The following is a 14902-nucleotide window of genomic DNA, read 5'->3' as shown; positions in this document are numbered from 1 at the left end:
TGTGTATACCCCGGGCCTTCTAGCTGGTCTCCTGGCCTCCATTTACCCCTCCATTCCAGTCTATATTACTTGCTGTACCAGGCTAAAATTCCGAAGGTATGGTGATAATTCTACCAGGGTCCTTCATTAGTTCCCCATTGCCTGTGTAAGTAAGTTCTCAGCATGTTTTTATGGGTTTTCACAAAATGCCCCAGCCTGCTTCTCCAAAAGCACCTCCGCAGTTCTCCCCTTGTTGCCCTTCGCCATGGCCCAGCCTCCAGCAGGAGCTCTCTGAAAATGCTCTTGCCTCTGTGCCTATCTTGTTATAGTTCCCTCCCTCACTACCTCTGCCTGTAAAAATGCTAACCAAAGGTCCATTTCCAACCCTGACCCCAGTAGGTGTAACTCTTTCTTGCAACGGTGCTTCAATCCCACCTTTGCCACGGTGCTTCAATCCCACCTTGCCATCCTCACAGTGCACAGAAAACTGATGATTTGATGAGCAAATCCATCTGCTGGAGACACAGAGAGCTGTAGCATCACCCAGCTTTCTGGGATTAGTAAGCAAACCTAAGAACTATCATCACCAGCAGCAAGGGTTCCATAGTAAGAAGCACACAGCCCAGACATCTTGGACTGATGGAAGAAAAATGGATACGGGACCAAAGCCAGCTACCCTCAGTAAGGGTCGTCACCAATGTCACAGTGAGGAGAAACTAGAGAATAGAGCCCAGTGTGTGGCCTCTATCATCTATTGTTCATGAGGTGTAGAGCAAACTACACAGAGTCCTAGGAAACAATCCACATCTTCAGTGACACCTCCCCCACCGACGCTTTCCCGATTTCCCCCGTCATGCGTTACTGCTATCGCTTTCAACTCCCATGACATATTATTTTACATCTGCTGTGGTAGTTGATCTGTTCTGCCTTATAGATCTACTTCTTTTTGTGCTTTGTCTTATTAACCCTTCTGGACTTCCATGCTCCTTGGGATGGTTCAGCACTCCCGTGGCGTGGGAGAAGGAGCTGCTAAGGGTTTGCGGACTTGAACATAAAGGAACTTCTTCCACTGGAGTATAAGGCAGGAACTATATTCTAGTCTTAGTACCTTCCACAGTGACTCACAGGGCAGTGCGCACACACACACACACACACACACATTCTCAAGAAAAGCTGCTGATAAATTCAGTCCCTGAAGGAATTCTATAGAGTCCCTTCAATAGCATTCTAGTTTAGAATGGAATTTTGAACCAAATGGAAATTCAAACCAAAAAAAAAATCACATAAAAAAATTTTAGTCTACAGCCATGCCACCCTGAACGCGCCCGATCCCGTCTGATCTCGGAAGCTAAACAGGGTCAGGCCTGGTTAGTACTTGGATGGGAGAGCATCTAGGAATACCAGGTGCTGTAGGCGTTTAAAAAAATAAAATTAAATTAAGTTAATAAATAAATAAATGTACTCACTTAAAAAAAATTTTTTTTTAAATCATGCATTAGGTTCCTGGTACATTCAGAAAACCCTAGCTCGGTGTTTGACACATAGTAGATATGTCGAGTAAATGTTACCATTATTCCTTGTACACATGACAGTTAACAATTTCTAAGCCAGTGCAGCTGAAAAGAGCTGGTTAGGTCACACTTTCTTTAGATAGATGTTACTAGGGGGTAACAGGTAGGGCCGGGTTGTCCAGCAGGTCCTCATGAGGTTGGCTTTCAGGCAGATACTCCCGGACTTGGCAGATAAGGACTATGCTCTCCACACTTCATGCTGAAATGCCACAGGCAGCCAGGGAAAGCTTAATTCCCCTTGGAGGGTATGCAAATTTTGCAAATTTTTCTGGGCATTTTCTTGGTAATCTCTCACCCAGGGTCATTATTTTGAGGAAGTCAAGAATACAGATTTTGAGTATCTTTATCTTTTAGGGATACATGCTGAACTACTTATTTACAGATGAAATGACACAATATCTGATGTCTGCTTCAAAATAACCTGATACAGGAGAAGGGGGTGGGTGTAGAGCTGCAGCAAGAACAGCTGTGTTGATGGTTATTATAACTTGCTGGAGGGTATGTGGTGGTTCATGGTGCTAGTTCACGGTGCTTTGTGTAAATTAGAAATTTTCCTTAATAAAATTTTTGTTTTGTTGTGGTTTTTAAAGCACAGATTTTATAGCAGGACAGACCTGGGTTCAAACACCTTCTCTACCATTTTTTTGGCTGGGTGATTTTTTCATTTAATTCTTCTGAACCTACTTTCCACATTTCTAAAATGTTGATAAGAATATATCTTGGTTCACAAACTTGTGGCAGGTGAGATAAAGCACTTAGGACAAAGCCTGAGGCATGGTTGGCAATCAAATACTACTACAGGTTTACTTGAGCCTAACCAAGCTAGTAATACCAAGTCTTAGGAACAACCTGCAATCATGAATGCCGGTGGATGGCTGGCCTGCACTCTTGACCTCATAGAACCTGCCACAATTACAGGAGATGAAGTAGAACTGGGGATCAAATTTTAGGCTCAGACCCTTTACTAAAACTCATAAAAGATATTTTTTTAAAATTATTTTTTGATGTTAACAATGGTTATGAGAGGAGGGAAGGGGCAATAGTAAGGTTTGGTGATGCCACTTCTCTTTCTGTAAATGTTCCTAGGCTCATGGCTCTGTTGTCACTGTGAGGGGCTGTAGATGACAGTGGGGAGTGAGGAGATGAGACCAGGAAAGCAGACCCCTTAAGTACAATGTCCGGGGTCTCTCATTTGCAGATCCTTCCTCTTGTTTTCTGTCCTGGACTTTCATCCATTAGCAGGCAGCCAGCATTTCCCAGGCTGTCCTAGAACTCAGGGTTCTGTCTACCTGGGCACATTTTCAGGCTCCAACTGGCAAGGCAGCCCCATGGATTTTTGCAGAGGAGCAAGTGCTGGAATAAGGAGAGTGAGATCACAGGGAATTCATTAGCATCCCAGATTCTTCCTCTTCTTCTCTCTATGCCTTTTCCCACTAACCCAGCAATTTCTTTTTTCCCCTTAGAGTAGCTAAAAGAATCTGTCAAAGCCAGGCCAGAAGTTTGCCTTCTCTGGTGTCTTTTCTAAAAAGACAGTGTTCAGCCCTCACCAGATGGGAACCTGTCGGTGCAGCAGGAAGATAATTATCCTTTCAGCGGTGGGAGGCCTTACCATGAATGGAAATTCAGGCGTTTGCTGCAGCTGTGGCCCCACAGCCACATGGGGAAGCAGTGCATGCCAAGCAAGCTAGATTTAGCTGGGTCAGTCTGCAGGCAGTGCTTGACGGTAGATTTGGGAGGAGGTAGGTGTAGGGAAGATTGGGGCTCTCTTCCCCTATGAAGCAGTGTGGATCTTGCTGGACCTGCACCTCAGGTCTCTTCTTAGACACCAGCAGAAGCCAGCCCACCCTTTCCACCCAGCTCAAGTGGGCTGCCTCCTCTAGGAGGATCCAGAACTCAGGGACAAAACTTAGGATGGACAGATTTCTCCTTATTTAATGGAGGAAAATCCTAATAACCAGGTGGCCAACAATGGGACATGCTGCCTAGTAAGGCAGTGAACTCCTCGTTACTAGAGATATTCGAGCAAATGCTAGCTGACTGGCTTCCAGGAATGCTGCAGAGAGACGACTTAACATGGGTGGGAGCGCCTGTGCCCTCCAAAGCCTTTTTAGCTCTATGCTCTTATGGGAATAAGAGCATGAACTTGGAGTTGTCATAGGCCCAAGGTTTGAGTCATGACTCCACAGTTAGTTGGATGGCTATGGGCAAGTTATGTAATGTCTTAATTTAAAATAAATTATACAAGCATATTTTATTTTTCTGATAATTGATGATCAGTTAAAAAATAATTTATTGTGGGTACTTTCCATCACAATACATATAATTTTAACTTATCCTTTTTGATAGCTATATACTTAACTACTTTAAACCATGGCTTCTTCATCCATAAAATGGAATAATAATGAAACCATGAAGATGATGCAAAGATTAAGGAAATGCACATAAAGTGCTTAGCATTTAGTTAGGCATCTAAAACAGGTTGATGATTGATTGTTGTTTGAAACCAGCACTATCTAATTGAAATATAATGTGAATCACATATGTAATTTAAAATTTTCTAGTAGCTACATTTAAAAAGTGACAATAAACAAGTGAAAATTTTAATAATTTATTTAACCCAAAATATGCCAAACATTATAATTTCAACATGTAATCAATATAAAAATTATTAATAAGATACATTTGCAATCTGATTTTGGTACTGCTTTTAATTTAATTTATTTTATTTATTTATTTTTGTACTAAGTTTTTAAAATCCAGAATATACGTTACATTTATAGCTCATCTCAACTCAGACCATCCACATTTTAAGTGCTCCATAGTCACGTGTAGCTAGTGGCTACCACACTGGGCGATGCAGCTTGAAATTTTCCATCTAAATTCTCCTTTGAGCTATGACAACTCTGCGAGTTTTGTCTGCTTACCAATTTAGGCCATAAATATGGATTAGGTTGTATTATTGTTCTCTGTTTTGCATGATTACATCTTGTCTCACTGCTTTGCTGGGCCCGGGGTAGGTGCCCAAGAAGCGCATTTTGATTGACATCCTTGGGAATCCAACAGTGAGTGAAGGTCATTGGCTTCCTTTCTACCTTCTGGCTGCAATGCCTATGAGATGCTTAGCACTGCCTGGACCACGAAAGATACTCCATACTCCATAAACATTAGCTGTTGTTGTTATATTAGTGGTGGGTGGCATTGAAGTTCTGATGCGATCTTCTGGTCAGAGGCAGTGGGGCCTGGGAAAAATCATTCAGTGTTCTGAGCTTCAGTTTTCTTTCTCTTTAAAATGGGATGCTAGTTTCCACCTTGCCAACCACAAACGAGAGCTACAATGCTCAGATGAGATGCTATATTGAGAAAGTGTTTTGAAAACGAAGATCTACCAATATCAAGTATGGTCGTGAACTCAGCATCATGCTTGGGCCGGGCTGGGGGAAGGACGGCAGTGAGATATTCCAATGGCTCCCATGGCATGATCTTGGCTTGCCCTGCCTTTGAGACTTGAATGTGTGAAAGTGTTTTGAAAGCCGCAAAGCCATGTACAGGGCTTCTTTTATTATGAATGAGAGTGGAGGCGGCAGAGGAGCCAAAATGATGGGAGCTTTGTTTTACTCAGGTGTAGGAAGTACAAGGGGTGCGAGAGACCTGCGCTCATGTAGGTTCCTGTAATTGCTATTTGTCAAATCTGCACAGTTGCCTGAAAAGAAGGAACTCAGATGGAAATAACAGAAATCACTGTGGTAGATATTTCTTTAACCATCCGATCCAAGCAGAAGAACTGGAGAAAACTTGGAGAAGGCTCTATGGGAGCTTTTCTGCTTTCCAAAGGGTCTTTTTGGTAAATCTTCATAAACAAAGGAGAGAAATTCCTTTGTAGCCTTTAGGTGCTTGTTTCATACCTGCCCTGGGCCATAATCCCATGCTGACCACTCTCCTCCGGTGTTCCGTGTTCGTATTACAGAAAGTGTCCGCCCTCCCACCCACCCCCAGTGCCAGAAACTGAGATCTGGATTAGAAGACTGGGCCAGGAAGGAATTCAATCTAGAAACGTTCTCAATGCTTCTAGCACTTGGCTCTTTATTTCTTAATTTTATGTCCTTTGTGCAGTTGGCTGCCTATGAGTCATATATTTGGGTGTTGAGGACTGAGAGTTAATTTGTACTCTTTTTGCTCAATAACCAGAAACTGGCAGATCCAGCCTTGGGGCTTGTGTGAGTGTGAAACGCTTCCATGTCTGATTGTCTCTTGCCCCACTTCCGGGGGCTGCTGGGACAATCAGCTTTCACTTCTCCTGAAGGAGGGGAAGCACACAGGGGGAGAAATGAGGACTCTAAATTTGGGTTTTCTGGTTATTCTGTGGCCCTAAGGATTAGAGGTTCCTCCTTCAGGCAGACATGGAGGTTTATCTTGCCCTCCTTAGGGCCTGTGAACCTGTAGCCGGCCTGCATTCAGGAGAGTCGCGCCGGGACTTGTCTTGGCTTTAGGTGCCTTTGAAAGAACACAGAAGCTTTTCACCTTTTCTCTTTCCATGAGAGGGATTTCTCAGGTGAGGAAGAGTTTCTGTTTAGGTTAAGAGGCGTGCCTCTTGCTCTACATTCATCTTTTCTACAAATATGCCAAGTGTCTATTATATACCAGATCTCATTGTAGGTGCTTTATTATTTTAAACTGCTTTTAAAAAGGAATTGCGATAAGTAAGTAATCTAATGTAGGCTTCAAAGGAACTAGAAAAGTAAACCCAGTGCCTCATTCAGTCAACCGACAAAACAGTCGGCCTTGAGTACTGAGACTCTTCTTCAAAATTAATCTGGAAACCGAGGGAAGTTTCCAGCGTTTGATTTCTGCAGGCTGAATTCTGCACTATCCTTTCCTCAAATTGCTTTTATCCCCCTAAAGAACATGAAAAATAAGTTAGTATTTTGAAGATAAATATAGAAAGCTAAGAATGAAGAGCGAGGAGGCGTTGTGGTGCCTGTTTCTGTTTCCCTCAGAGTAATGAGAGCTGTCTCCACCCCGCCCCCAACTCTTCCACCCCGGGGAAGGGATATCATGTCAGTTGGTGACTGTGCCCATCCTAGGGTGAGTGGGAGGCTTTCTGCGAGGGAGATGCTAACTGCCTGCTGAGCAGAGCTGGTCACCCAGCAAAGCGCCTCCTTCTGGAGGAAATGATGTCCAAGCATAAAAGCAGCAGAAAGCGCCAGAACATCCATTCACTGCCCTGAATACTAGGTCGTGTTACATTTAGTAACTAACAAGTGAAAAAAGTGAAAAACTTTAACAAGACTTCTGGAGCGCTTACTGAGTGGTATGCCTGGCTCCAGACAATGGAACATAATACTCACAAACCCTGATGAGGCAGGTGCCATTATTTTCATCACTTTCATTTAACTGATGCTGAAAGGGAGCAGGGATGTTAAGTAAGTTGTATAAGGTCACAGAGATGGTGTGTGGCATCACCAGCATTCAACTCAGGCCTGGTGGCATCTGAGCCCAAGCTCTTACCTGCCTCCCACACATGCTGGCTCTGAGAACCAGCAACCTGGGCTCTCCTGCTTTCTGTGTGGTTGTAGGCAAATCGGTCTTGGGCTTTATGGGCATTGGTTTTCCACAGGACAAGAGAGCCATTCCCGTAGACTGGGCTCAGTAGTTGAGAAAAAACATCAACCTCTAAGATATGTGGCCCGAAGGACAGGAGGAACTCCCCAACATGGTTCATTCCTCCATGGACATCGGGAAGCAGAATTGGGTGGGAAGAGGCACTATTACCTCAGTTTCAAGTGCAAGTTTTAAATTGGAGGCCCCAGAGATGGGGGTGACTCCCAGTTCACTAGATAGTAGCCCTCCAGAAAAGGGTCCATACAGCTTTTGATAGAGGGCAAGTCAAAGCGTTGAAGGTAGGAGAGTGGGCAAGCCCTGCCAGCTGACTTCTAGTTACCTTTGCCAAATTCTAGTTCCCTTGCCTTAGTGACCCAGCTGGTGACCTCGTGTTCTATGCCTCAGTAACCTCCCCTGTAAAGTAGAGATTACAATAGTATCTGCCCTATAGGTGATAATATAAATAAATCTCTTAAAACAGTACCTGGAACATAGTCAACATTTAGTAAATGTGAACTGCCACCACCACCACCATCATTGTCATCTCAGAGGACAAAGGTAAACAGACTGTAGGCTTTGCTAAGGCCCAGTTTTGTTAGTATTAGTTCCTCTTTCCCAGTGAAGAGGGTTGAGTGTTTGTCTTTGGAGGCAGGAGGAAAAGCAAGCATAGTTGGGAAGGTTTTGCTCAGTCTATGGGGAACTTGGGGGAGAAGAGCCCCAAGGAATAGAGAGGGTTGTCGGCAGCTCTGGAGAATGAAGAGGGTGGACCTTGGGGCAGGCTGCCCTCTTGGCGTTGAGGAGAGGACTCTTAAAATGACTTTACTGTTCCTTGAGAGAGGGGAGTCAAGGCAGAGGGCACTTAACCCACCACATCTGAATTTACTGAGATCAGCTAATCTGTGAATTCAAAATGGGTTCTAAACTGGGGGGACATTAGGGCAGATGGATGGAAGAGATACTCTATCCATTCTTTTTTGAGGATTTCCAGATTTTCTCAGCTGGATGTGGTGAGTTTTATATTAATTACACCTTTAAGACATTTCATCTGATCCCATGGTGGTGACAATCAATTTCTAAATAGAAAACTTTGAAGAGGAAAGATTAAAGCTGGAAGGGAAGGTTCTAACCCAAGACTGGGATTATGTGGTGAATATTATTGGCTTATATTCAGATGTTTCTTTTTCAGTGCTTTTAGCTTTGCGGGAAACTGTGGACATAACTTACCTATCTCTAGGGACCAAATGTAAAAATGTTTTATGAACATCAGAAAAATCGTCCCCCAAAGAACTTCTCTTTGGTTTTTGCATTCAAGTAAGGATTATCTCTTCTCTTCCCATCTCCCTTTGCTCTAGTCCCCTCAGGGCCAATGAAATCATTAATTGTCCTCCATTCAGGAAGTTAAATAGCACAGAGGCATAGCCCTGGTGTCTGTAAGCCTTATGGAGAATGCTCCAAACCTTCATGGTGGGGTGGGTCACTGGAGTGAGGGAGTGGGGATAAAAAGGAGGTAGCAACAATGAGGACATTTTCAAGCTCTTAGGATGTGTAAATGAATAGATGATAAGCTCAAAGTTCCATGAGCCAAGAATGTGTATCTGAAGTAATCATTATGCATCTCTTTGAGGCTCTCTATAGGTCTGGGAGGCCTCCATTTAATCTACAATCTACTTCCATATCTACTTCCATATTAAACTGTGGCCACGTGATTCTGGCACCACTCCATAGCTCACAGGGAATGATGGGAATTGAAGACTTGGGTTTGGGGATTGTTTTGACTACTGTATTTACTACTGTGTGGTCTTGGGTAAGTCATTCAATGGTGCCTGGCACACAGTAGGTGCATACGGAGTATGAATCAAATGAATAAATACAAGTAAACCAACCGTCTGAGGCTCAGTTTCCTCATCTGGGAAATGGGGGAATAATGCCTCCCCAAGAGGCTGTGATTATGGAGGTAAAATTGTTTCCCAGAAATACTTCTCAAACTTGCTTGCGTTTCATGGGAAGCTGCTCAAATGCAGATTCTGACTCAGAGGGTGCGGGGTGGGTGGACCTGAGTTCTACACTTCAAGCAACCCCCAGGGGATGCCTGCATGGACCACACTTTGAATAGCTAGGTCTAAGACATTAAAGCGCTTGAAATTATTAACATTATCTCTTCAGCCAATGGGGTTGAGATAGACTCCAAGGACCAATTGTCCCAACATTGCACCATTGAGGGGTTTCCTGGAACATAGGACTTTCAGTGTTAGAACTGAGAAAGTCCCGGGCAACCTAGACAAGTAAGTCACCCTATCAGGATAATGGAAAAGAAAGGGATGCTTTGGTCTGAGCTGAAAACAAACAAACCAACCAACCACAACAGGTAAGGCTGTTTGCCAAGGGGAGGACCATATTCCCACTTTAGATCAATTAGTTCTTCCACCCCCTTACTTCACGGAGGCCCGGAGACATTGGGTGACTCGGCCCACATCACACAGCTCCTCAGGGACTGGGGCTGGGGCTACAGCTCCTGCCTTCTGACTCCCTGCCTAGCTGGGTGCTTTCTCTACCAGTCCACATTGCCTTCTCCAACATACTCTTCTTTATTTGGCAAACATAGCATGTTTATTTATAAATTGGCTTGTTTGGAGCCTGAAATTTGGCATAACTGGTTTGGTCTGTAAGGAATTCATATTTTTTCCTCTCTGTTTTGATTTGTTTAACCATGTTTTGTGAGCAAAAAACACAAAGTAATGAAAACACAACGAAGCTGCTAACGTGGTTTGAATGCAAAGCTTCTAGAAAGGCAGCAGCATCAACTTATACAGATTTATTTTGTAACTCTAGATCGTAGATTAGAAACCTAGGAGGTTTACTTCTAGGGATTTACAAACCCCAAGTAAACAAATTCTAGGTCTCTCTCTAGGCTGTTTCTTCTAGAGGTGAGACAGGAGGTTGGGAAAAGCACCCCTGTTGGGCAGATTGCTGGAGGTTATTCCTATATGCCTTAGTGAAGTTCTGTAGAGAAGATGGCAGTCATTGGGTTTAAGGTATATGTGGCGATTTGCAGAATGTCACTCAAAATCCTTTGCACTTTATTTTGCACACAGCAGAAGTTGTAAAAGAATGTTGCCTTTTATTATTAACACTGAGAATCCATGCAGAGAGTTTATACTAAATCCATGAGTACATTGTATTAAGGACAGCTAGGGTGTCCTCAACCCCCAGATTCCTCATATTGTGCTGTAAATTCAGGTAGGTTTTTGTTGAAGGGGTGGGGGAGCAGTGAGGATGGAGAAAGAAAGAGAAACATTGGTTTCTGTGACTTTACCTGGCGTTGCTTCTAAGGGCCAGGAAGTTGGGGTGCAGCTGCTGATCAGTGCTCTGAGAAAATCTGTTATCTGTTCCAGGACCTGGAGAAGAGAGTCTTAGCTCTGCCCACAATCAGATGAGTGATCAGCTCAAGTGGTGAACACTCTGCTTTTCAAATAGTGTGGTTGGCTGGCAGTTGCCAGTCTTAATTTAACAAACTAAGCTACAGGCTGAGCATAGCTACAGCTTCATTCAATGTTTTTAGTGATAAAATGCACGTGTGTGCATGCACATGTATATATGTATATGTATATGTGCCTATATACATATATGCTTAAATATATACATATACACACACACAGGAATATATTACAGAGTCAGCCCTGGTGAAACATACTGAATTTTAAAAATTGCTTTCATAGGTCCACTGAGAAACTCTAATAATGACAAAAGGACATCAACTTCCAGCTCCAGGCTGAGACCTGAAGAAGTGGCCTCCAGAGTCAGTGGATTGCTGGGGCTCGTATGATCTCATGTTCTAGAATCGGAATCCCTGAACATGCCCACTAATCTAGGAGTGGCTGATTAACGGAGAATGAGGTCGTGCCCACAGCTTGGACCAGGGACCTGTCTCACACTCAGACTCTTCATTCCTCTTCTTATTCCCATGCTCTTGTTGGCTTTTGTAAGAGTTCTAGTGTAAAACAGAGCTTCTCTGAGACAATTCGGTACAACACGGATGGCTCTCCAGAACCTTATTTCACAGGGTTAAAGCTTCCTGTGGCAGTGATGAACTTCCTACCCCATCCACTGGGATCTCTGTGAGGATGCCCAGAGATACCATGTGGAGAAGGTACCTGTCAACCACCTGCTTTCCTTGGAGATTGCATACGCCTGTGGGGTGGAGGGGCCTGGAAATCTACAAGTGCTCTGTGGTCGCTCGTGCACAGTAATGTGAAATGCTACTTTGCCTTCCTGGACTGTCGGCTAAACTCGGAGGATTGATCACGAGATCCCGAAGCCTCCTTCTGGTCACTCTCCACCGCTATCCAGCTCTAAACATCAGAATAAAGCTCCTCCTGGGTCTGTCTAAGAAATGCTTGTCTCGTGAGAGAACGTAAGAGGAGCTGGGACCAGCATTAACTCTGTGAGTGCCTGGCTCTGTTTCCTGGGAGCACTGGGCTACATGTTGTGGCTTGAGATATCCAGAGGCCTCTTTTAGAGACACATCTTCAATGCTGTTTGCTGTAAACAAACCAGGCTACCTGCTGCCAGATAGCTCTACTGCCCTCCCCACTGTCATCCCGGCGGTCAGCCAGGTTTCTCTGGCCAGGCTGGCCGAGGCACCGGTGGCTATGGCAGAGGCCCCAGAGCATCACTGCCCCTTTTTCCACTCTCGGTGTTCTTTCTGTTTCAGAATCCAGAACAGCTGGGAGAGTTCCCATTGGGAAGAAGTATGCTGGGTTTGGGACAAATGGTGCCGTGCATTGCATTTGGTCACAACAGAATGGCCCCACTGGCCGTGTTAGACACATAAAGTTCATAGATGCTTTGCTAGTCAGGCAAGAGCAAAAATTACCCTCCTGCCGAGCAGGAGTGCTGGGAGCCCAGATCATCTCGGTGCCTGGCTGCACTTCTCTCACTAAGAGAGCTCTGCTACAGACTTTTCTGTCCCTCAGAAACTTGAAAAAAACTTTATTCCCTCTGCTGCATTGTCTTTTTTCTTTCTCAAATTCTGACTCTCCCCACAGCTTTTCCTTGTCTGTTTATGAAATATATATATATCTAGCCGAGGTATATAGCCGAGGTCCAGTACGTTTCCTACTCTGATCGTCATTAGTGTCCTCACAGAGGATAAACCATGGAGTGTCTGGAAAACCACCTGTCAGATGTTTAGATGTGTCTGGTTATTTGTGCACTCCCTACCCCCACCTCCGGAGGAGGCGTGTACTTAAACTTGTTTCTTTTGCGGCGTCCGGATGACATGCATAAAGGCGGCGTGACTAAGGGGAGACTGTGATTTAACATTTATTTACTGCTGATATCTTTTACTTCGAATGAGGGTGAGCTATAGGTTTTCATTTTAAATGCACTTTGGAAGCAGCCCCGACTCATTTCTGGGACAGAATTCCCTTAAAATCAGGTTAAGTTCGGGAGCCTAAACTCTCTGCTCCCAAAGCTCTGGCAGAGCTAGAGAGATGGAAGCAACTTTCCAGATCAAGGTTTTATGTAGAAAGTCTCTCCTTCCCATGCTAGAGTCCTCTGTCCCAACCACTCTGGCGGCTTTGCTTCTCAACAGACTCTGACCTGCTGGGTATGTCTCAAGTTCCCTGCTGGGTATGTCTCAAGAAACCATCCTGTTTCTCTTTAATGGTTATCAAAATCCAGCTCAGAAGAGGAAAAACAGTAATCAGGCAAGCTCTGCCCTTGGAGGTACTTACTGGCCCTGACAGAAGAACAGGCCAGTGAATACAATGGACACCAAATGTAGCATCGGCATAAACAGCTCCACATGGCTTGCCTGGCCGAGGCTGGGCGCAGCTAGGGCAAAGCCGTGACTTGCACTGCACACACGTCTGATGCAGAAGTACTGGTTCTCAGCAGAAAGGGCAAGTTGAGGGAGCAAAGCTTAAAGATGCAATTTTCCCCACGAGTTTTCTCTCTTCTCCTTTGGCTTTCCCCTGATGATAACATGCCATTCGATGGCTTGACAAATTGCTGAAAGCAGCTGTACCTGTGTTTAATGGAAGGAGAGAACGCCTTCTCCAGAATTCCAAAAGTGGGGACTGAATGCGCCGAATCCATAGCCAGGAGGACCAGCTCTTGAGTCTATGGACTCTGGAATGCGGTAGCCGAGATGTCAGTGCTCTTGTGTCATATGCAGGAGCATTAGGTGCCCAGGGGCAGGCATCTGGCCATCTCCACATGGAAGGGGGCCTCCGGGGCAGCTACAGAGTAGACCACTGAGAGCCCCAGAAGACATGACCGCTTTCATCAAAACAGGATGAAATTAGGTTACTGTTCCTTAAAAACTCAACGTGGTTGCTTTTCTGACCCCTGTTTCAGTATCTGGGACGTGACGGCCAAACTGTAGCTCTGGCACCACAAACCCTTGTGCTGTCTTCCCAGCCAGAGTATGTTCAGAGGAGACTAAGAAAAATCACTTCTCCGCTTTGCTCGACTTTTATTTTTGAGGGTCCCCGGGTCTTCTGTCCTACCCTTCCAAGGGGCAACCTGGAATTCTCAGCACTGCTCGGCCTCCACGAAGCCCTCCTTCTCGTGGCCCGAGGGTTCTACCTCTGTGTAGGTGGAGTGGTTGGGGTGGTTTCGGAACTTAATGGCCGGCCAGTGGTGAGGTCTCCGCTGTGGGGGCACAGACCACAGTCAGCAGGCATATCCTCACCCAATGGGGACCACCCCCCAGGACAGTGCTGGACGCTGAGACTCTTTTCAAGAACACTGGGGGTCTACTGAAAGCCAGGTGAAGCTTAGGGCCCCTCTTTCTAGACAGGTCCCTGCTGTAACCCCTCAACTGCTGGAAACCTGCAGAAGTGTGTGGGCTGTAAGACACAAGGTGAAAGCTTTGGCAACACACAGAACCCTGAGACTGTGGAAACTGAAGAAGTGGGGGAGATACGGAATGACCTGGGAGGTTCTGGAAATACCAAGGTATCCCTCCAGACAGTATAGGTGCTATATCAAAGTCAGCCGGGGGACTTAGGAAAATGCAGATTCCTGGGCCTGCCTCAGACCTGCACTATCAGCATGTCTGTGGCTGGGGCTCTGTAGTTCCCTAGGTGACACTCAGTAGGCTAAGACTTAGAATGACTAGTTAGGACTCTCGAGAAACAGGGGGTGTCTAAACAAAGAGGAGAGAACGACCTGGGCCTCCAGGTAATGCAGTCAGTGGGCTTGTACGGCCCGTGGAGGAGACCGTGGTCCCAGAAGTGCCACCACTGCACCATGTGGAAAACCCGTGAGAAGCCGAGAAAGACGGCTGGGGCAGGAGCTGCTGAGCTCTGTGACCCGGAGTGAAGGGACCTGGGCCTTATTTCCCATATATCTTGGGCTGGCTCTTCTGAATTCTGAGATATGAAAAACTATAGCATCCTCAATGAAAGCTCCCGGAGAGCAACTCATTATAGTTTGTCGATAACTAATCAAAAAACTCACACAGTAGCTGAATCGGCAGAGACCTCAGTTCCATTATGGCTCTGAATAAGCACCAGGCCTGGAATTTTGGCCATGACAGACCATAAATCATTAGGGACTGGCTGCACATCACTAAGCGGGCATGTGTAGCACTTTTGGCCTTCTTCCTTTCCCCCAGGGCCTCTTCTGATTTTACAAATGAGAGAGCAAAAGCAGACAGGACAGGAGGACTGGGGGAGTTCTGAGGTGCAGAGCCCTGGGAGTGGAGGGCTAAAAGGGCACTAGCCACTGTGAGATGTGCCAGTTGA

General features: G+C 45.3%; 1 protein-coding gene and 1 non-coding gene across 2 annotated transcripts in view; one reads left to right on the top strand and one right to left on the bottom strand.

Moving 5' to 3' along the window:
- The first annotated feature begins 1276 nt into the window (after positions 1 to 1276).
- Positions 1277 to 1395, top strand: LOC111733463. The gene has a single exon (XR_002778006.1). It is a non-coding gene; the product is annotated as a 5S ribosomal RNA (ribosomal RNA).
- A 10487-nt stretch (positions 1396 to 11882) lies between these two features.
- PLXDC1 (plexin domain containing 1) overlaps positions 11883 to 14902 on the bottom strand; it is a 60447-nt gene continuing 57427 nt past the window's right edge. Inside the window, exon 14 of the mRNA XM_023525531.1 lies at positions 11883 to 13805. Within this exon, the coding sequence (XP_023381299.1) occupies positions 13686 to 13805 (120 nt within the window). The 3' untranslated portion in view covers positions 11883 to 13685. The remainder of the gene's footprint in view (positions 13806 to 14902) is intronic.

The sequence above is a fragment of the Pteropus vampyrus genome, unplaced genomic scaffold (genome assembly GCF_000151845.1).
Source record: "Pteropus vampyrus isolate Shadow unplaced genomic scaffold, Pvam_2.0 Scaffold570, whole genome shotgun sequence".
Lineage (NCBI taxonomy): Eukaryota > Metazoa > Chordata > Mammalia > Chiroptera > Pteropodidae > Pteropus > Pteropus vampyrus.
This window is presented reverse-complemented; position numbering and strand designations above follow the sequence as displayed.